This window comes from Rhinolophus ferrumequinum, chromosome 14 (assembly GCF_004115265.2).
Source record: "Rhinolophus ferrumequinum isolate MPI-CBG mRhiFer1 chromosome 14, mRhiFer1_v1.p, whole genome shotgun sequence".
Classification (NCBI taxonomy): domain Eukaryota; kingdom Metazoa; phylum Chordata; class Mammalia; order Chiroptera; family Rhinolophidae; genus Rhinolophus; species Rhinolophus ferrumequinum.
In genome coordinates, this window is record NC_046297.1 from 49,912,390 (window position 1) to 49,936,754 (window position 24,365).

Genomic DNA, 24,365 nt, shown 5'->3' on the forward strand with positions numbered 1-24,365 from the left:
AAACTTGGACTAACATGTCCCTGATTCACTCTTTCCAAGTTTAACAAGAAATTTAATGGTGGTTCATTGCTCTAATTCAAGTTCAGACATTCTCGCGATGGCACACAAAAACATACAATAAAATAATAAATGCCAATTGGCAAGACAGTGCCACATGTCAACATAAACACAGCTGTGAGACACTGATATACCCAGGTTATGAAACCTTACCGAGCTGTTTGTGGGGTGCTGCCAATGTAAGCGCATGGTGGCAAGTTCGCTAAGTTAATTGTCAGACCTTAATTGTCAGACATTACAAATCAAGGATTTTGCAGAATTAAGTTCTTAAAAGAATAGAAATGGAATTATAGTTTAGATCAATGATATTTAAAGAATTGAATTGATATATTTAAGCACTTTTGTCATAGTAGTTTTAATCATCATATTTTAATTTTTCTTTCCGTAAGGAATAAATGCTTCATCTCAATTTAATATTTCAAGTGAGAAAGCATTTTATGTTTCAGTTAGGTGTAATATTACACATTGAGACCTTCAGTTAAAGACATTTAGAACATAAATAATGAAATGCTATCGTGACCTCTTTGGAGACATCCATAGACTAGATCAATATTTTACATTTACATATAAAAGGATACATTTTCTATAGGTAGAGATTACTATTATTTGTTTTCTCTTCTCCCACAGGCACAAGCATTGTTCCCTTTAAGAAGAAACGACTGACTCATATGTCTGGTTGGATGGCTCTAATTCCAAATGCAAAGCACATCAACTGGTATTTTAAAGATGTGGATCACATAACCAACATATCATATACATCAACATTCTATGGATTTAAGGTAAACAAAGAGCTATAAAATCCCTCTTCTAGTAATTAGATTGTACATTACTCAGTTGCAGCCTACGTCTCAGCCTTCCGCCAGTTGTTAGGTCTAGAATGCCCTTGCCTCACATATTGCACTGTTCAGTCCTGCACACCCTCACGACCCACCCCCAGTCTCAGAAGCAAGCTCAAAAAGGATCCTTGTTTAAGAATCAGAAGTAAGCAATCTTTCTGCCACATCCCTGTAGTACTAAGCTTCTGCCCTGTTATGATTACCATGAAAATAACTAACATTTATTGAGTGCTGATGATGTTTTAGGTACCAGTTACAGGTCTCAACATTTATATTATGGAACATATCAAAACAGAAAATTAGAGAAAATAGGTCAAGTCTTCTATGCTCACCACCCAGCTCTGTCTGAAGCTACCGTTCTGTGTGAATGTTTACCATCATGTTTTAAAAGAAATAAACATTTTGGATGAAGTTCCCTGTATGGCTTACCCTGATTTCATTCCCCACTCTCCACCTGCGATGGTAACCAGTATCCTGAATTGGGAGTTTTTATCTACATTGGTGTTCTACTTACACTGCATATGTGAAGCCAAACCAAAACAAAACAAAAACTCCTAGCATTGTTTTAAATGTCTTCAAACATTATTGAAATAATATTTATATGTGCATATATATGTGTATATATGTATATATATTATATGTGTATATAATATGTCTATTTAGAGAGAGGCTTTCATTGCCTTAGTGATACAGTTAGCATTATTGCTATAGACATGTAAAATGTTAATAGATAAAACATAAATGCAAGATGAAAAACAAACTAAAACCAAAACTTAAGTCTTAATATAGGGGCTAATTATGTCATCAAAATGAATGTATATTATACCATGTTTTTTATCATAAAACGAGCCATATTTTCTTGTAAACTTTTATAGGAAGAAGACTATGTCATCATATCTCATAACTTCACTCAAAATCCCGATGTGTTTAATGTTGTCGATATGAGGAATGGCTCCTCAAACCCACTGAATTGGAATACTAGCAAGAATGGAGACTGGCACCTTGAGGCAAACACTAGTACTCTATATTACTTGGGTATGTATTCATCAGACAGAAGTCATACTTTTAGCTAAGACTTTGTCTAAAGGAAGAGAAAAATTGCTTAATGAGCAAATGTGTTATACAGTGCCCTGTATATAGCAGGATTCAAGAAATATTTGGTGAATGAAAAGACTGGAGGTGAAATTTATGCTGGAAAAAGCCATGAGTTGAATTAAGAACTTATATTTTATGTTGGGAGATAACACCAGCACTATTAAATGTGGCCCAAAAATTCATTTCACAAAATTAGAGGAAATGAGTCCAATGGAAGCTGTCCTATATATTGCTTTCATTTTTATTGTTTATTTATTTTGGAAAATTAAAAAAACATATAAAAATAAATTTTAATTACATTCTAAAATACTTGTTTTTGTCAAGATATTTGGGCTATGTGCTTCTCAATAAGACATGCATTTTGTCAGAATTTCCATGCATTTGAATTTTATAATACAAAGTCACTATCTGAAGAATATTTTCAAATTGCCTTGACTTTGCTTACATTTAAGTCCTTAGATCGTCATGTTAAGTTAAACTGCTGTGCTGTACTTTTAGTGTCAGGGAGAAGTGACCTTCATCAGAATCAGCCCATTTCCGGGACCCTGGATCCTGCCGTGAAAGACGTTACGATTAATTTCCAGGCTTACTGCTGTGTTCTCCAGGATTGCTTCCCTCTGCACCCTCCATCTAGGAACCCAATTCTCAGGAAACGACCAGCCATATATAAGTATATTAGCCTTTTGTTTGTTAATACCTGTAATACTTGACATAGTCCTTTTCATATGTCACTCCTGGGTGAGAAAATAACGTCCCCCAACTGCACAGTGCCTCGTAGGTCACAAAGCACTTCCACACTCGTTACTTCACTTGAGTCTTATGATCACCCTGATGAGAAGATGGAAAAAAATCTCACAAAAATTATGTGTGTGTTTTACTGGTCATCTCAGACTTCTGGAGTATTAGATCTGAATTATTAGACCAATCCCCTTATTATATAGGTGAAGGCCAACGTCCTTATGTGAATTACCTGAGATCACAAAGCTTCTTGATGACACATCCAGAATAGCAAAATTAGGGTATCGCAATAAGGATTTAGTGGGAGAAAAAGTGATTCAGATGTGCATGGAAAGTTTTCTTCAGTGGAGAGAGCACTATTTGTAGTTGTGTGTGTTGTGTTGAGTGTGTTACTAATTGAAATTATAAACTAATTATAATTATAAACTAATTGAAATTATAAACTAATTTGCATTCTGTCATCCCCCAAACACCTAGTATAGTGCTACACCCTAAGGAGATGGCCGTGGAATATATATAGAGAATAATAGAACGATTTCTCTTTTCAGCTTATGGTCAAATGATTCTTTTTGGCAATCATCTCCGGAAAATAATTATACCGTACCTCACCCAGGAGCAAATGTGGTTATTCCTGAAGGTAAATACATAAAGAAATAAAATGCTTGTGTTTGTGCAACATGAACATAGATACCACAATAGTTAGCATTCCACCTTCATGAAGCACACCTTCGGAACGAGCAAATGTCGAGGTGGATTCTACTGTCGTGTCCTGGATATGAGACTTAGCGTTTATGAGGACTTAAACCTATTAAGAATAATAGACTTTGAGGGAGAGACAAGAATCAGTCATTGGGTAGAAAAGGGGTCATAAACTTCACAGCCAGGACTCGCTGATAAGGCTTTCAACATTTTATCTATAGGCTATAATCTATGGACTATGTTATGTTTCTTATACTAAAGTATTGTTTCCTAGGAACATGGATTGTTGCAGACACAGATATTCCACCAATGGAAAGGCTCATTGTTTGGGGGGTTCTAGAACTGGAAGATAAGCATAATCATAATATGGAAGCTGTAGAGTCTTCTTACCGAAAAGTTGTTTTGAATGCTACCTACATATCCCTGCAGGTAATAGTGAGGGTCTTCTAATTAATACCAATATTCACCAAATTTTGAAATGTTGGAGATGTACAGAAAAAATTAAAAGCATATTCAATTAATATGAATAAGAAATACAGCTGGCTCTAGCCCATGAAACGCGAGTGTCATGGAAGCCTAATATATTTCTGGTCTCCTTTATATAGTGGACTAAACATTCCTTAAGGAATAGTTATCATGCTACTTTTTAGTGTGAGGTTTGCCCATTTTCAATCTTATGTAGAATGTTTGTATTATTATTAGGTACAGCGCAACTCATGGCTTGATCCAACCAACAGAAAATCCCCAGGAGTTTGGAAAAATTAAGATTTTAAGCCTTTTTTTGAAAGACAACAAACAGTATTACTTAAAATAAATGGACATAGATGGAATTATGAAAACAGAAGCAGACTAATAAAAATATGTCAGTAGTTTGGAACAATCACCTCATTCTCTCATAAACCTCACATGATCTTGGTCATATAGCAGTTTAATCAGTTTAATTGTTCTGTCAGTCTTTTATTATCAATCATTAAAAAGAATGGCATAACCAAAAAGCTATTAAGCACCATTAAAACTAAAGTGTGTAGTAGCTTTTCTTTAGTAAAACTGGGCTTTTAATGCTTTAAATGTATGTGACATCTTGGTTAGATTCATGAACTTTGAGGTAGGGAAAGCTATAGTTGAATCTAGACATCACTGTTTGATAGTTGGTTAACCTTGGATAAAGCTTTTAGCATCAGTTTTTTCACATATAAAATAAGAATAATACCAATTCATAGTTTGGTGTAAAGGTTAAATTATATATGTAAAGCCTTACATGTTATGTCTGACATAGAATCAGCAAGCATTTAGTCATAGTTTTATTATTAACAATGATAGCTCATAAATAGCATAGCCTTGAAAACTATATTTGATATATGCCATATTATTTTAAAATACAGTGTGATCTGTTCGAACACTATTAGTTTAGGTCTTATGAGGTCTTGTTTTTAGGTCTAGTTCTGACAGTAGGTAGATATTGAATTTGACCTTGGAAAATAATTTAAATTGCATATCCCAAAGTGAATGGATTAAATTAAGGTTACTTCCAGTTTTAATAATGTCCTTTGTATAATAGAATTCATTCATTTTTACTAGAGGAGGCTGCCAGTCTTTCTAATTCCTTTTTTATGGGGGAAATTTTTTCTGCCCACTTTTCAAGTATTAACAATTTTCTGCTTTACCGCAGGGAGGTAGGTTAATTGGTGGCTGGGAAGATAACCCTTTTAAAGGAGAATTACAGATTATTCTTAGAGGAAATCATTCTACCCCAGAGTGGGCTTTTCCAGAAGGACCAAATCAAGGATCAAAAGTCTTAGGTATGTGTTTCCAGATATCAAAAGTGTCATTCATATCAATTTTAAGAATCTACTTTAAAACATATAGCACTAAAGTACTTGTTATCAGTTCATGATTTATGGTATGAGAAGCTTTTACAGACATTTATTTATAGTAAAGGGTTATAAAAGTGGCGGAGATTTTTAAAAGTTAAATCATGTCACATTAAAATAGATACAGATGTGTATATTTTAAACCAAAATGTAATTCATTGCAAAACTAACATTAACAAATCTCTCCATATGCATATTGTGTCTCCAGTCTGGTTTTCTTCATAATCTGTCATTTATATAAACAATACTTTGCATATTTTGGTGCTTTTCCCCTGAAAGGTAACTCTCCCACATATTATTTCATTCACAGTATTAATAATCTGTGGATCAGTTGACTCTGCTAGCAGCTGCCCAACCACAATTGTTGCTAAGTTTTCATTTCCCACTTACATATTTGTATGGCTGTACATATTCCTATTTGAATCTGGAAAGCAAAGGACCTGAAGGGGGTTTAATTTGGTCACAATAAGTAACTGCTTTTATTAATTCTACTGCACATTTATTTAATAGACACATATAATCATGTGCTACAATTACTCCACAGTACAACTTCTAAAATCATGATAATCAGTATATAAGGGGGTGAAAAATGGCTTGAGATTGCATTAGTCAGCTCTCCCGAGACAACTTCAAATCTTTAAAAAAAGACCCACGCAGGCAAATTCAATCTTAAAAAAATTGAATGGACTTATTTTTTATTTCAAAAATAACATTTCAAATAATACAGAACAGTATCAAGAAAAACATTAAGAAAAAATATACATCTTTACAATTCCACTCCTCTCTTGAGGAAACTAGCATTAGTTAGCAATTTTTACATGTCTTTTCATATTTTTTATCTATGCCTTTATTCATGTTACATATATTGATTTGTGGTGGTAGTATTTTGCCCTTTACAAAAATATGGTCAAGCTAAATATACTAGTATACAGTTTTCTTCTTTTCAGTTAATGTGGATATCTTTCTAGATCAATACGTATTGATAACACTCTTCTTTTTATAGCATATTACACCACAGTATTAATATATTATACTTTATCCCATCATTCTATCAATGTACAATTGGATTAATTCTAGTTTTCTAATATTTTCAAATATTGTAGTAAGTATCCTCATTCATATGTCCTGTGTATTGGCTTTAATTTCTATGGATTAGATTCCTCAAAGTGGGCCAAAGGGTCAAAAAGCCCTGAGCAGATAACCCCAAGTCATTTCATTCATTCTGAAATATTCAGTCACTTATTAAAATAAAGCACTGAACTGTTTCATTTTATATTAGCACCTAACTCAGTACTGTGTGATGGGTAAATAGGCGTGTGTTTTTCTCCTGCAGGGGTGTTTGGTGAGCTGGATCTTCATGGAATTCCACGTTCGATATATAAAACTAAACTCTCAGAAACCGCAGAGGCAGGTTCCAAAGTCCTATCTCTGATGGATGCTGTGGATTGGCAGGTAGAGGAAATACTATGGGGTGGCAAGTGAATACACACAGTGGGTCAACTTAAAAATTCTCATGGACTTTTTTTCTCATATGATTAACTAGATGAAAAATGTACATTTTGCAATTAGTGTACACTCAAAAAACTGACATGATAGCAGGCATTTAAAAACTGGTCTCAAAGGTCCTTCAGAATATATAAAGCACATCATGTATATATTAGTTATGAAAGGGAAATACGAAAGTTTTGGGGCAATAAAAAATATTTATTTTTTACAAATTCTTGCAAAACAGAAAAAAGGAATTGTTTGAAATGCATTTTATTGTTATTTTGGTTATCTCTTTTAATTTATGATTTTACATGTTAAGCATTTGGAAAGAGAACAAATTCTGATGCCCAGTGATATTCGAATAATGCCTGTGTTACATGAGAGATTTTGGTAAAATATAAGTTATGGCATTTCCTATCTCTACTATACTCAAAGCATGCATAGGCCACAGTCTCAGATGTTTTGCAAATACTCTTAATGCTAAAGGATCAGGGAAATGGATGGATTCCTTTTCCAAACTCTCAGATCTCAGCCAGTTCCCTTCTGCTAAGAATAAGCTTTTAAGTCACAGAACAAAGAGAGGCTTAGTCTGAGTCAATCAAAACAAATCAAACACACAGGCTGGCTCTGTGGATGTAGTTTAAAATCAGTAAATAGAAGGAGGATTTATGGGGAGGTATTCTAATCTACTTATAATAGATTTTATTTGTAAGAATTGAGGTGTAATTGCTTTTTAAAGAAAGTAATTAAATGATTTCAATATCCCTATTTATCCAATTAATATTTTCTCTGTATTATTTATTCAGTTAATGTTTAACCAGGTATCAGATATTCTAAGCACTGAGGGTTCAGTTGTGAAGAAACTGGTCAAACTACAGTGGAAATTGCATTGGGATAGGAGAGGCCGACACTAAATGAACAAGTAAATATGTGCTAATTTCAGATTATAATGTGCGTGATGAAGGAAATCAAACAGGTAGTGTGACAGACTGCCATGGTAGAGGGTGGCAGACAACAGTAAATAGGGTGGCCAGAGAAGGCCTCTCTCAAGGGTATGGTGGGGTTCGGGACATGCGACCCCAAAATATTGAATTCAGGACATGCTACCCCAAATCCCTGAATATTTTAAGATGAAGGAATTTGAGAAACAGCCTGCACCAGAAAGCCTTTCTACTTTCCCCTGAAGCAGGTCATAAAACCTTCATGTGAGAGGTGACTTCCCCCCACACCCAGAGGAAAAGACCATCCTTATCTCTGAAGACAAAGGGACAGAGAGAGGAACCTGAATGAAGAAGACTTGCTAGTTACTGTGTTTCCCTGAAAATAAGATCTAGCTGGACAATCAGCTCTAATGTGTCTTTTGGAGGAAAAATTAATATAAGATCCGGTATTATATTGTATTGTATTATATTGTATTATATTATATTATATTACATTACATTATATTATATTATATTATATTATATTATACCTAGTCTTATAGTAAAATAAGACCGGGTATTATATTATATTATATTATATTATATTATATTATTATATTACATAAGACCCAGTCTTATAGTAAAGTAAGAACTGGGTCTTATATTAATTTTTGCTCCAAAAGGTGCATTAAAGCTGATTATCTGGTGAGGTCTTATTTTCAGGGAAACACAGTATCCCAATTTATTATACTTAACTCATACTCTATCCCATTTTCCCACTACTCTCCACTCCTCATCAAACCTAGCATAAAAATGGTCAGGTTTAATATTTTCTTCAGATCTTCATTTCCTTACCAAGGCCCCTATGTCACAAAATTTATATTAAATAAATTTATATGCTTTCTCTTGTTAATCTGTCTTTTGTACAGGGGTCCCAGCCAAGAACTTAGAAGGGTAAAGGAAAAGGTATTTTTCTCCCTTACAGGTACATTTGAGCAGAGAATTGGATGGCAAGAAGGAGCAGCTTGTCATACACAATATACAAAGATTCTCAGACTTGTTCTTGCTCTTTAATTTTCCTCTTCCCTTCCTACCTTTCAGGAATATCAAGTGATAGTTAATTGTGTTAAATTTAAAAAATCCCAGGAAATATTTTTAAGTCTTAAGAATATTGTCCTTATCAGTTTTTGATAAAAATATGAATATATTATTTTTCATCTATTTATATTTTTAATGTACATAGCCCGTGATTTTATTAAATGACTGAATTAAATTTAAGGAAATGCTGAGATAATTCAAAATTTAGAATTCTTAATATCAAACAAAAGCATATTTATTTTAGAGGCCTAAGTGTCCTAACTATATAGTTTGTTCTCTCTGATAATTTCATAATTCTAATCAGATATAAATTAAATTAGAATTACTTAATAGTTATCGAGAAATATAAACCTATTTTTTAAATTGTTCTTGCACCTGGCACTTGGATTTTCCTAAGGAGGGAGAAGAGATTGTGATAACAACCACAAGCTATGATTACCACCAAACAGAAACTAGAAGTATCGTTAAAATCCTGCATGATCACAAAATCCTGATTCTCAATGATACTCTGTCTTACACTCATCTTGGTAAGTGGCTGTTCTGTAACCAAATAGATAATTAAAATGTCTTGAAATATTCACATTTTAGTGCTCTTCTCTGTAATTACAATTAATTCGAAGAACTGTCTCACAAATATTTTTAGAGGAGCATTTCACTCAGATTGGCACTGGTACCCGAGGGGTGCCACTATTTATATGTGGGCTACAAAGAGTCCCTGCTGTAAGCATTCATTCATTCAGCAGATACTCAGCGGAGACCTACTGCGTTACATTCTATGGGATAAGGCAGACTTTCTGTACTAAGCAGGCTGCTAGGTGATACTTATGCACCCTGAAATCTGAGAACCCTTGATCTGAGAGCATCTGATTGGTTTCATTGACACATTCCTTAGCTGTAACTGCTTTTAGACAAGCTACAGCCAAATGGTAAAACTAATTCTCCAGGATAGAAGGAATTAATCAGAATCATCTGAAGACCATCTTTCAGCCTGTAGGATCAGGACCTTCCCAGCACCCCAGCCTTTTCCCATTTGACATTCTACCTTCATCTGAATCCCAGGAAGTGGAAACAGACAGGAGTGGAATGTTAGAAAACCCTCTCAGATATTGCTGTGGCTTGTCAGAACTCCAGTTGTGAGGCAGCGTGAGAGACTGGTGGACATTTGACCGGCATGAAAAAAGCAACTTGAAAGAACTTTTTAAAGCTGTATTTTCATAGAAGCACATGTGTCTATCATTCTCTATCACATGTTTTTCTGTAAATCAAAAGGAAAAGATTTCATTAAAGAAGACGTTAATCGTAAAACAAAAAAGGTTTTGAAGTTTGACATTCTAGAGTCTTTCCTTTAAACTACCAAACATTTCCGTTTGAAATGTACCTGCTTGTCTTAAAATTTTGAATAAGATTTCTAGAAATGTAGAACTTAACTTAGGTTATGTGTTACAAATCGTTCAGATATAAATGTACAGACTGTGTTTGCTATGCTACTACATATTTTTAAAGAATTGTGTTTGATACAAAATATGCCACAGGAAAAGTGGAACAAACCAAGGTTTCGGGTCAGGAGAGGTAATGTCTGTATATTCCCAATTCTCCACATGGCCTTGGGCAAATTCTTTTACTTCTCTACCTCATTTCCCCGTCTATTGCGAGCTTCTCAACTTGCCTTACAACAGTGTTTTCGTGTATAATTTAAAGTAATTGCAAACTATCTGAGAAACAATAACTTCATAATTGGCGGATTATAGTAGTAATCTTTCTGATGTTTGTAGAAGAGCTTTTTTGATTCTATTTCATTTTATAAATAAAAAGATATCATAATTTCAGTCTGCCATCTACCCTGTTTCCCCAAAAATAAGACCTAGCCGGACAATCAGCTCTAATGCGTCTTTTGGAGCAAAAATTAATGTAAGATCCAGTATTATATTATACTATATTATATTATATTATATATTACATTACATTATATTATATTAAAGACCCGGTCTTATTTTACTATAAGTCTTATATTAATTTTTGCTCCAAAAGACGCATTAGAGCTGATTGTCCGGCTAGGTCTTTTTTTCAGGGAAACACGGTACGTCTGTGTAAGCATGCAACTCTAATCAGTTCATGCATTCATGTTGACTTTTGGTATAATAGAAAGTTATGTGGCTTGTGAACTAAAAAGAAACTGATAAAGACAGACATTTCTCAGCACTGGTTATAATGCAGCGATTCTTCTGTTGCAGCGGAAAGATACCACGTTCCTGGAACTGGTCAGAGCTACACATTAGCAGCTGATGTTGGGATACTGAGTAGAAATATCAAAATACTTGGTGAAGATTACCCTGGTTGGTTCAAGGAATCTTTTGGTGCACGTGTGCTGGTCAGCTCATTCAGTAAAAATATGATGACATTTAAAGGTTGGTACAAGTTCAGTTTATTTTTCTGAATGAAATATAATGTAGTCTCTTTTATGTTTAGTCAGTTCTTAAACAACTCTCACTTCTTTATAGAATCATGTGCGTTAAAAAAAAATTCAACAGAATACATTTTAAAGATCTTACTGGCTTTATCCAATGATTCATGAATCAGGCAGCATCCAGTCTAGCAGATAAAAAGGAGCTCTGAAGAGTTGTACAAAATGAAAGACTTTATAGGCAGAAGGAAGCAGGAACAAGGAAGTTGTATTGGGCAGAAAAGCGAATTGGTTATTGCAAAGTTACTTTCCCTATAGAGGATTGTAGGGGTCTGTCAGGCAAATTACCCAACTAATGCTGATCAGGCGATTTCTGATTGGTTTAAGATTCCATTTCTTAACCCAATCTGTAATTTAACCTGTAATTAAGTTAAATTTTGGTTTGGTGAAGTGTGACTTAGTGTAAGTGACTTCACTTTGGGCCTGATGTATTATTTTTAACAAATGGGAAAATAAAGCCTTGAGTTGGGATTATGTAGCCCAGGTGCTACCTTCCGAAACTAAATCCCTAACATTTTATCTTCCTACTTATTATGTATCCCTACTTATTTTATCTTCATAGACAATAAGAATTATCAAATGAACAATGACCTTATGGAACAGCTAGCCCAGGCTCTCACCCAAACAAAAATCATTTTATAACAGGCATAACAGATTTGTTATTTTTGAAGGATAATTTCAAACATATACTGAAAATAGAGAAAATAGTATAATGAATTCCAATGCATCCATCATCAGCTACCACAATTATCAACTTTGTCCAATACTGTTTCATCTATATGCCCACCCACACTCTTCAAGTCCCTGGATTTTTGAAGCAATCACATACATTTTTTATAATTAACATATAACATTGTGTAAATTTAAGATGTACAATGTGTTGATTTGATACATTTATATATTGCAATATGATTAATACCATAGCATTACATAACATCTATATCACATTGCATAATTGTTATTTTTTTTGTGGTGAGAACAATTAAAATTAGTCTCTTAGTAACTTTGAAGTTTATAATACAGCATTGTTGACTATAATCACTGTACCATACATTAGATCTCCAAGACTTACTTATCTAGTAGTTGCAATGCTTGTACCTTTAAACATCTCCCCAATTCCTCCACTTCCTACCCCCTGGTAACCATCATTCCACTCTCTGATTTTACAAGTTCAGCTTTTTTAGATTCCACATGTAAGTGAGATCATACAGTATTTGTCTTTGTCTGACTTATCTCACTTAGCATAATGCCCTCAAGGTCAATCCATGTGGATGCAAATGGCAAGAGTTCCTCCCTTCTCCATGTATACCTACATGTACCATATCTTCTTTATCCATTCATCTGTTGATGATGGACACTTAGACTGTTTCACGTCTTGGCTATTGTGAATGAAGCAACCACATAGTTTTTCACCTAGGAGTGTTTCAGTATGTAATTCTAAAAGACTTCTTTAAAAACACCTGTAAGTCTCAAATTTTAAAATGTTAATAATAATTCCATGTCATTAAATGATTTTGTTTTGCATGCTCCCAATTTGTTAATTCTTTCCCTCTTTTTTAAGCCTTCCTTCCTTTCCCTTGCACTTTCTTTGTTCAAATCAGGATCAAAATAAGGTCCATGTTGCAGTTGGTGATGAATCTTAAATCTCTTTGATTCATTTCTTTTTCCTTGCCATTTATTGAGAAAAGGAGCTATGTCATCTAGGTCCTCTAGTGTTTCCAATAGTCTGGACTTTAGTGATTGAATCCCTAGAATTTAAGTTGTTCCCATCTCCCTTGTATTTTCTTTGCACATGTAGTCTAGAACCAGAAAACTGATCAGACTCAGTTTTTAGACAACAATTCTTTATAGTTGGTAGTGTGTTTTTCCATTAGTAGGCACATAATGTACGACTATTTCTCCTTTTGTGATGTTTGCAGTCATTAATGATCATTGCCTGTATGAAATTACTGAGGTTTAAAATGGTTATGGTTTCTTTCTACCATTCTCTCCTCATTTATAATCTAGAATACTTCTATAAAGAGAAGATTCTCTAGACAACTTTTTGTCTACCCTGAAGGTCAGTTTATGTAGGAAATGTAGGAAAAATGCTTCGTTCTTTCCCCTTTTTAACTAGTTTTCAAAATAGTGAGTTGGTTCCCAAGCATCCTCCAAAGGTGACAAGAAGTTTTTGTTTTCTTTTTAGTATTATTTTGAGATCCATGGATTTAACCATATTTGATGTGTTGTAATCCACTGTGATTGTTGGTCTCATTGATACTGAAAATGCCGCCACACTGACCTTCAGAACCTTTTCATGCCGATGCCTGAGTTCTCCTTTTGACTAATTGTTGTTTTAGCTTCTTCACCTTCTGATATGGCAAGCACATGATGAAATGTTTTTTTCTGAGACTGGGAATAAATTCTTCCTCTAAGTAACCCTGGTGCTTTTCATTGCAAGATGATATTTCAATTCCCCAATCTGGGTACAATGAGTAATCATCTACTCTAGACTTGAAACTGTTTCAGGAGACCCTCACTTGAAGGAGACTTTCATACCATTCCATTCCATTTTGCAACAGCTCTAATTTTAGAAAAATTTTATATTGAGCAAGTAGCTATCCCACCATAACTTCTACCTATTGGTCAGACTCTGGCAACAGAAGCTTAGCTGATGGTGATACGATGACAGTAATGATAGTCATGACACAAGATTCCAGGCTTAGCATTTAACTGTGCTTAGCATTTCACACATGTTATCTCATTTAATACTCATAGCTCTATGGCATAAATATTGTCTCCCTTTTAATTATAAAGAAATATAGATGATTAGCGCTGTGAAATTGCTCTGATATTGGGTACTAATTCATGTCTGTCTCATTAAAAGTCCTATGATGGACCCTCTTCCCATGACAACCTTTTCTTGCTCCTATAAATTATTTTGTGATATTAAGTCAAGGAAATACATCTATGACATTTGTAGGCCCACTTGGTCTTAGTCATCATTTCTTCTCTGTCTCTATCTTATCAATCTTATGTTCTCCACCATATAGCCAATCTCTGGCTCATAGATTTTGAGACAGGCTACGCTTTTACCTCCTAGTACAAAGTTTCTCTTCTCTAGAGTATTTTATTAGATACCAGTTTTTGAAACAAAAGCTGTTTTTTACCAGCCATGAATCACTGTTTTCTTATATAGAAGATAGCAATAATAAGAGTTCATAACTCATAGGATGTTGTATGAGAATTAAACTACACATTGCCTGTTAAGTACTTAGGATAGCATGTGGTACAGAGTAATCTCTCATGGATTGTTATTGCTGTTATTATGAATCTAGGAAATTGGCTTTTGTCAGCTCAATGGTACTGATGACAAATTGATGAGTAGATAGTTAGATGGGAATGCATATTCTGGAAGAAATTATGTAAGGATAATGCCCTTAAAAGCTCTCAAAATGGAAATGTCAGGTAAATTATATCTCATGTCATGCATTCTCAATGTGGATAATGTCACTGCCACGGGGGTGAAAATTAGTTCTTGGGGGATGAAAAAACCCTTAGTTATTACAATGGTTTGTGGCCCTCCAAAGGACCACCATATGTTAACAGATATATAGTATATCTGTGTTGTTAAAATTTTATGTGGAGGGAGTTATTAGGGAAAAATGTCTAAAAGGACTCTGGAGGGCAGTGAAAAAGAAGTTCAGATATACTGCCTCACTTTTATTAAAGGAGCAAAGAAAAACTGAGATTTCCATGAAAAAGTTGAAAACAAATTTGTAATTTGGAAAATTACAACTTTTGTAACTCTTCAAAAAATTTTTTATCCTGTTTCAAAAAAAATAAATTAAACTCTCTTTCCCCTAGGAAATGCAAGAATAAGTAATGTGGAATTTTATCACAGTGGTCAAGAAGGCTTCAGGGATAGCACAGATCCAAGATATGCTGTAACATTTCTTAACCTAGGACAGGTTTGTACTTTATTTTTAATATTTGCACGTATTCAAAGTAAAATATTTTAATTTTGATTGGATTTTGATTTAATTTTATTAAATAGCCATATCTTAGAATTACTAAGACTATAAGCTAATGTAGTAAAACGAATTTCTTAGATACATTTCCTGTTAACTTTTTGAGACTCATTAGCAGCATTTCATGCATTTATTTAAGATCAGTGAAAAAAAAAAAAAAACAGAGCAAAAAGAGCACAAAAGGTGAAAGGATCTATAATAGTATTTTACATCTCCACTTTACTTTGCAATGACCAAACATATTCCCAAGCAGTTTCTGTTAAACAAAGTGAGTATTGCTTACATTTCTCAAATGAAAAGCATGTCTGTATATCCATGCCTCTCTCAAAAGTGGGAAAGTAAATATTCTGAGATGGCTGGTGATACAGGAAAAATGAGAGAGCATATTTCTTATGGAAATAAAAAGTGATCTTGTAGGTGTAAAACTGAAGCCCCTAACCTACTCATTGACTGGTTCCGTATAGCCATTTAACTTGTATGCCCTTCGCTAGTGGATCAACTTTCATAATTAAAAAGAAATCCCTGCTCATCATACAGTAAACTATTCTGAAAAATAACTTATAGTGCCTTGGCATTATATAGGTAATGACTGGAATATAAATGCATGGAAAAGTACTTGAGAATTTTTAATCTGCATTTAAAATAAGCATACTTTTTTTTTTGCTCTATTTAATCATATTTAATCATAAATTCAAGGTATGTGGAAATTTCCCAGGATTAAAAGACCTACTGGGAAATCATTTTTCATGAAATGTAAATTGCATATTTTATTTATCAAAGTTTGTTTCCTGAAAGTCATCTACTTTTAATTTGTCTCTTTAAATACATTTTCATTTTATTTTTAAAACATTCACTAAATCCTCATGTTTTATAGATTCAAGAACATGGGTCATCTTATATTCGAGGCTGTGCTTTTCACCATGGCTTTTCCCCAGCAATTGGTGTGTTTGGAACAGATGGATTGGACATAGATGATAACATCATTCACTTTACAGTGGGGGAAGGTATTATAATAATGTTTCGGTCCAAATAACATGTCTGTCTGAGACAATCTTATCTGTAAATTCTAGGGCCGTGCCGTCCAGGTGAACTTCCTGTAAGAATGGAAATGGTCTTTATCTGTGCTAATATGGTAATTACTAAACCACATGTGTCCATTGAGCACTTGAAATGTGGCTAGTGTGACTGAGGAACTGGATATTTTATTTTAATTATACTTAAGATAATTGTACTTACTTTACATTTAAGTAGTCACATTGACAATGGATACCATATTGGACAAGAAAAATTATTTACCCAACCATGATTTTATGTGAGTTTTCTAATCACCAATAGTTTAAATTGCTGTGACTTTTTAAAATACATCTCACATGTCAGTCATAAAGATTATTCACGAATAAAGGTTATTATTAGATAAAAGTTACATTTGATTATAAGAGGTTATTTTTTCTTGAATATCAACGTAAAGCATAATACAAACCTATTTAACGTGTACAAAATTTATTTCTGTGTTAGTTAAAATCTGAGGTGGAGCCTGTGAACCCACATGTTTAAGAAGCACCCCAGAAGATTCTAATTCAGGTAGTCTATTAAAGAGATAGAGTTTCACTATCAAAGAGTTCAGAGGGCTCACTCTAAAATATAAGGGGTTCACTTGTCAGGCTCAAACTAGAAAACTAATCTCATGAAAAAAAAAAGGAAGACATTCCCCATAGTGCTTATTACAAATGTATATGTATTTGAGGAGGATTTTATTTTTTTTTCCAGGTATAAGAATATGGGGGCATGCCAACAGAGTCCGAGGAAACTTGGTTGCACTTTCAGTTTGGCCAGGAACCTATCAGAACAGAAAAGATTTTAGTTCCACTCTCTGGCATGCAGCAATTGAGGTAGTGTGAACAAATTTATAATTATAATTATACAAAATTATAATTTCCTTAGTGAAGATTTCTGTAGAAACTGTGAATCTCAACATGTTATTGAAAACCATTTCTTGCTTAGATAAAGATTGGTGAATTACTGAAATGAGCTAATTGAAGGAGTGAATGAACTTTCTTAAAAGATATTGTGAGCTCCAATAGCCATTGGGGACTTTTCTTCGTGTTAATATTAATTGGTTTAAATAGCTCTTTTATTTCTTTGCTTCTCCAACATTAATTATTGCTTTCAAGTTACGGTTCAAGGTCTCTCTGCTGCTAATTGATTGAATGTCTTGCACATATTACTACTTAGCCCTGAATTGAGTTTCCTTCCTAATATGGAAAGTTAGGATGATAGATTATAGAATCTCTAAAATCCCTTTCTCATCTAAAATTCTTACGATTCTCTATGCAAGGTTATATACCCTTATCGAATATTATTCATTGGACCCTTCTTGCTGACCATGAAGTTTCTTCGATTACTGTTGGTCTTTATTTAGATGTGGAGTGAGATTATAAGCAAGAAACTAGAAAGTAAAGAGAAAATATTTGGAGGAAACATAGCTTCCTCTTGTTTTTAGTTTACTTACCTATACCATGGGAACAAAAGAGAATTAAAAATAGCTCTCTTTGAAAGATGGGATAGGATTGTGTTTTGTTTTTGTGCAACTATTAATAATCACCTTAAAGTAAGATCTGAAAGCCTGGAGCTCAGTATACATTTATGAGGTAATGATGTTCTCTTTTGATCTAGTAATAGATGTTAGAATGTAATCAAATGTCAATTCCAAAACTTTTATCTGTATTTTTTAAAGCAAAGGTACTTATTTTACTTTTATGAATTCCATTTGACCTTTTATTATAATCTTTAAAAATAAAGGTGTTTAATATACTTTAATTAATTGAAGTTTTAACCATTTTGCTGACACCACAGGCAAGAACTAAACCTTCTATGCTCTATACTTTTCATATTCTACCACTTTGACTTGGCTCATAAAATAAAATGGCTTAATAATTACCTAACACATGTGCTAACCCAGTTTTTTATTATAGCAGATTTTATTTAAATTAGTGAATGCCTCTATTGAATTTAGTGGTACACTGTAATTGCCATAGTTGTTCTTTTTGAAATAAATCAAATTGGTAGTAGAATATAACCAAAAACTGTGATAAAATCTTTGTAAACTTGCTATCATACTGGAATTTGGTCTATGGCTTGTCAATATTGAACGACATCAAGTGGATTTGTGACTGAAATAAAAAACCTCTTTACTATACTTTTCTAATAAAGTTTAAGATATACTATCTAGTGATGGTTTTATACCAAGAACCTAAGGTAATTTTAATACAATTGTAATGTAAGTTTGAATGGGATGAATAATGAATTAAACTTTTCCTCCTGAAAGTGTAGTCTTACCTAGTTTTCCTATGTTTGTTGCAATATTTGCTCTCATTGCATTATTGTGTAAGAGCCTGACCCAAAGCACTTTCTTTATTATTGTACTAGATAAATAGAGGGACCAATACAATCTTACAAAATAACGTTGTGGCTGGGTTTGGAAGGGCAGGATACCGCATTGATGGAGAACCTTGCTCAAGTAAGTCTTTGGCATAGAGTCACTAAAACTAGTGTCACTATAACAACTTGTCTAGATTTGTTAGAAATAAATAATGACATGTGTCAGTTCAATATGTAATATCTCTTCCTGGACACTGAAAGAACTCAACAAAATTACTTCAAGATACCATTGAGTCTATAGAGAAATGAATAAACTTTTAAGAATAACTATTTTCCATGTGCATGATCCCAAAACTCTAACAGCAACTTCAGTTCTTGGTTTGGCTGGTATTGGGACAGTGAGTACCTCATCCCACTACCACTTTACAAGAACAAAACTTTTCAGTATAGAGATTAATGTCTATAGGGTTGTGCCACTGTCGTATGCTTCCTCTTTAAGGGAATAGATGCTGACTATTCACGTGTTAAAATCTGTAAGCATGAAAAAGTCAAAGGACATGAACAGACAGTTCTCAGACACATTTCTGTCAGATGAGTAAAAATCAAGAATTAACTGCACAACTGCTATCTTGGCAAGGCTGTGGGGAAACAGGGACATTTACACATTGCTGGTTGAAGGCCAAAAGGATATGATCCCTACAGATGGAAAGCTGGCAATAGCCACCAAAATTATAGGGGCATTTACCTTTGGCTCAGCATTTCTACTGTGGTAATCTGACTAACAGTTGCCTTTATAGCAGTTAGAAAAAGATTTGTGAACGAGGTTATTCATCACAGCATTGTCTGTACTGGCAGAAAACTGAAAGCTATCCTGTAAAAGTTATATATATATATATATATATATATATATCTCCAAACATTGGAACACTAGGTCCCTCTTAAAACAAATAAAAAATGATTTATATCTATGTATTGATATGAAGAAATCTCCAGGATATTCTGAAGTGATAAATGGTGATTGCAGAACAATACTGTATATGCAGAGGGTGCCAAAAATGTATACACATTTTAAGAAAGGAAAAAACGGTATTAATTATAATAATATTTACCAATAACAAAAGATGAATACAAGTCACGGTTGACTTCTGCAATTACAAGAGGTGCTCAAGGTGGTTACCATCAGCGTCCAGGCATTTCTGATTACGGGGAACTACTGCTTGAGCATAGATAACATCTCTTAAAAAGTGTATATATATTTTTTGTCACCCCCAGTATAAAACTGTTTCGTATATAATATGTTGTGTGGAAGAAAGGGAAGAAAACAGGCATATGTGTTTACATAAAGAAATAGAGAGTGTAAAAACACAAAGTAAAAAAGGTGAGTGGGAACAGGGTGACTGGTGACTTAATATTGTATAACTTTTTATAACCTCATGATTTTTCAACTACATAAACGAATCATTAGATCAAAAAAGTAAAATAATTGTAGAACTATAGGCTTTACCCCTTGAGAAACTTCAAGGAAATGGCATTTTCTCTGAAAAATTCATATTCCTTTTACAGTTTTTTTTTTGTATCTCAGTATAATTATTTTGAAGATCCTTTGAATCAGCATTTTCTTCTATGAATTTAAAAATGACTGTACTTGAGCTAATTTTATTCTTGTGCAAAATACATTTGGAAGGAATAAAACAACAAATTTAACTGTTGTTTTGCTAACAGATTTAACTGAGTCCTTGATATATGCTCTTATTAAATATTTTAGTTCCCGACAGCTTCAAGTGGCTTTTCTTTGATTAAAATTTAAGAATATGTAATTTCTCTAAAACCTCTTGGAATGTTATTCTGGCTTTTTGAAAATCAAAATATGACCTGTGAATATTGAATATTTACTAATATGTAATGTCATATAATGCATTTTTCACTGATTATATTGATGTTACTAAATAATTGAGAGTGTCTATAGGAGTTTTTGGATTTGAAGAAATTGAAATATGAAACATTACACAGGAATTAAGGGTCTCAGTTCCGGGAATGGGACATCAACTTATACAGTCCATCTCCCAGACAAGTGACAGGCTGGGATGCTGGGAAGGGGGTCATGACCCACACTGGGTCCTAGAGTGGAGCTGCATTTGTCCATGGAGCTACACATTGTAGGAACCAAGGGAGAAACATGCAAACAGCTTCTTACACAGAAAACAAAATCAACACCAGGCAGATCATAAGTAAAATGTCAATCTCAAAGGACTAGGAAAAAGGCAAAAGTAAAAGAAGATAGGAGGAAGTCAGATCCTTGGGGAATAATTACAATTTAGGAGATAGTGCTGTTTTTTATAAGGAATCCTCAAGTTATTAAGGTTACTGATCTGATCTGGGCATAAGTAAAACTTTCATTTAAATCTACTTCAATTATCCTGCATATTATGAGTGTAGCATTCATTAATTGGGGCACTTTACGTGGGTTATTTCATTTCACTTTGCAACAACCCTGAATTAGGCATTGAAACTTTTTATATGTGAGGAAATTGACATGTGAAAAGGTTACACAACTTTCCCACGATCATGAATACACTAATTAAACAAATACTGTATTTTGCCATGTATAATGTGCTCCCATGTACTATGTTTCCTGAAAATAAGACCTAGCCGGACAATCAGCTCTAATGCATCTTTTGGAGCAAAAATTAATATAAGACCCGGTCGTTTTTTACTGTAATACAAGACCGGGTGCAATATAATACAATACAATATAATTCAATTCAATTTCGGGTCTTATACCATATAAGACCCGATCTTATTTTGCTATAAGACCGGGTCTTATATAATATAAGACCGGATCTTATATTAATTTTTGCTCCAAAAGACTCATTAGAGCTGATTGTCTGCCTAGGTCTTATTTTCGGGGATACACGGTATAATGCACACCCATGTTTTTGGCCCAAACTTTCAGGGAAATAAAATCTTTCATTTTAATATTTTAATTCAAATTTTTATTTGTTTACATCTAGGGACTTGTTTTTGTATTGTAAAGGAATTTTAGCATTTATTTTTTTAACATATTATGATATAAGAAACTTTATGTAACAAATAATTACAAAACACAAGAATAGATACAAGGTACAAGAAATTTGATGTACCGGTAACATATTTACACATCTTTGTCCTTGCAAGTTTGTCATAAGTTTAACAAAACCCATTATCGTATTCCAGGGTATTATTTTGTATATGGATATCGTTATTGACTTCTAGAGTTATACTTTTAATCATATGCATAAATAAAAGAATTAAAAACATTTATATAGATACAGAATTAGTACTACCCATATATAATGCACATCCTTATTTTTCCCTTACAAATTTGCGCAAAAAAGTGCACATTATACATGGAAAAGTACGGTATTTAATTAGCAGTTACTCCTGCATCACCTCCTAGGTTCTGGGACTGGTGAGTGAGTTAGACACAGAACTCACAGAGCTTCGTCTTCTCTCACGAAGCTTACATTCTAATAGGAGAGAGGAGATGGATGAGTCACAAACATGTAATAATAAAATATTAGGTGAAAAAATTTAATTTCCATGTAAAGTGCCTGAGGTGCTACTTTGAATCAGGTAGGCAGAGAGGGTCTTCTAAGAAAGTGACACTTACCTTGAAAATGGAATAACCAGAAGGAACCAGCAAAAAGGTGTGCCGGGGAAGCATTTTACAGACAGCAAGTGGCATCGTTGAGTTTCCAATTCAGCCTTGTTTGAATCCAATGTCATGTTCTTTCTAATGAAATTCATGTTTAATCAGATTATAAATGAAGGGTGCTCACACTAAACCAAACTTTTGCAAATGAGCATACAATTATTCTGAGTAACGGTGAAGGGACAATTAAGATATGAGTAAATACTACATAGGGTAAATCATAAATGGCCAAACCATAAAAAAAATTTGATCATCTTGTTAAAATTTACATCGAAATTATATATTTAATTTTTTAAAGAATTTTAACTTTAACCAATACTGCTTATAAAACTACATGACCAATGTTAATTCACTGGTTCTGTATTTCTTTCCAAGGTCAGTCTAATCCCCTGGAAAAGTGGTTTGACAATGAAGCCCATGGGGGGTTATATGGTGTCTATATGAACCAGGACGGCCTTCCTGGATGTTCTCTTATACAGGGATTTACCATTTGGATGTGCTGGGATTACGGAATTTATTTTCAGGTAATTTGATCCAAGATGGTGATTGTTTATTTTCTCTTATGATTGTATTTTGTACTGTGTAACCTACAAGTTTGTATTACAGACCACAGAGAGTGTACGTATCTATAATGTGACCCTGGTTGACAACGGAATGGCCATTTCTTCAATGATTTACATGCCAGCTGCTGTATCTCACAAAACTTCCAGTAAGACAGTACACATAAAGGTAAGAAATGAATATAGCCACGCAAAGAGAAAGAGCAACTCTGAGAAGGGTAAATTACTGAAGGAACAATACAAATGATCTCTGTGGCTTCTCCCCTGGCTGTCCCAAACCTCCTGCCTTTGCTCTCAGTATCTTCCGCCAGGAGACTCTCTATTCTCTCTCCTCCCCGCTTCCCTCACGTCTTCTTGCTTATCGTCTGCTCATCTTGCCACAGTTAGTTAAATTTTCATTCTGTCTATAAATATTTTTCCTGAACCAGCATAGGTTGTGTTGACACTCCCTCCTCTTCTTATTCCTACGGTTTCCTGGACATATGTCTATCCGAGAAACAGAACATGTCATTGTGTATAGTTATTTATGTGTCTGTCTGTCTTCCACTCCCACTTTGAGTGTAGCTCCACACAGGGCAGAAATCACATCTTTTTCGTTTTGGTTTAATGAATGATCCACTTCACAAACTTACAGGTTTTGTTTTGCTGCATTTGAATTCAGTATTGCCCTTTTATTATGTTGTCCTTTAGCAAAAGCTATTATTGAAGCTGCACTGTTTGAATTTTTTTAATAGAGCTCATTAGTTGTTGGAAGTAGCCCTGAATTCAATTGCTCTGATGTCCTAACTCATGAGGATCCCAATATTGAACTTTCTGCTGCCCATCGGAGTGCCAGACCTCCATCAGGTGAAACTTTTAGAGCTTTAATTTTGGTGTTCAAATGAGTACATTTTCAAATTTCCTTAACTTTCTTCTTTTTATAAAAGGAGGGAGAAGTGGGATTTGCTGGCCTACCTTTGCTTCGGCACACAACATGGCCCCCCGGAAGCCTCATGCGGGGATCGTGAGTTACAATGCCATCAGTGGCCTGTTGGAAGTCTCAGGCAAGTTTGAACCAAGTCTTTGACAAATCTACTCAATTAAGTGCTATCAAGGATGCCCAGAGTATAACTAATAATGTTTCATTGTACTTTAGTAAAAAAAAAAAAAAGTGATTTATAGGAACCTGCTCAATATGACAAGCAAAGAAATCAGACATCAAAGTCAATTTCAAGAATGGTTTCCTGGCAAAAGTCATCCATATTCAAGAATCGACATTTACTTTTTCTTCTACAACAGAAAAAATACTGGAATAGTGACTTCATATTAATTAGCTTTTATAAATTGTAAAAGCCTTTTCATTTAAAAGGGTTAAACATGATTATTGCTTTTTACAACTGAAGACATTTAAATTCATGTAATTTAAGAACTCATACAATCTTGCTGAAATCCCACAGCTATTGGCGATTTAGGATTAGAGTCAA

General features: G+C 33.9%; 1 protein-coding gene across 1 annotated transcript in view; it reads left to right on the forward strand.

Annotated features, from left to right (window-relative positions):
* PKHD1L1 (PKHD1 like 1) overlaps positions 1–24,365 on the forward strand; it is a 152,009-nt gene that overhangs the window by 99,033 nt on the left and 28,611 nt on the right. The window contains 17 exon segments of the mRNA XM_033126726.1: positions 685–836; positions 1,769–1,928; positions 2,487–2,658; positions 3,275–3,363; positions 3,700–3,854; positions 5,095–5,224; positions 6,630–6,748; positions 9,200–9,329; positions 11,034–11,207; positions 15,110–15,213; positions 16,148–16,277; positions 17,041–17,162; positions 18,700–18,790; positions 22,718–22,866; positions 22,949–23,071; positions 23,637–23,748; positions 23,829–23,945. Of these exon segments, the coding sequence (XP_032982617.1) occupies positions 685–836; positions 1,769–1,928; positions 2,487–2,658; positions 3,275–3,363; positions 3,700–3,854; positions 5,095–5,224; positions 6,630–6,748; positions 9,200–9,329; positions 11,034–11,207; positions 15,110–15,213; positions 16,148–16,277; positions 17,041–17,162; positions 18,700–18,790; positions 22,718–22,866; positions 22,949–23,071; positions 23,637–23,748; positions 23,829–23,945 (2,229 nt within the window).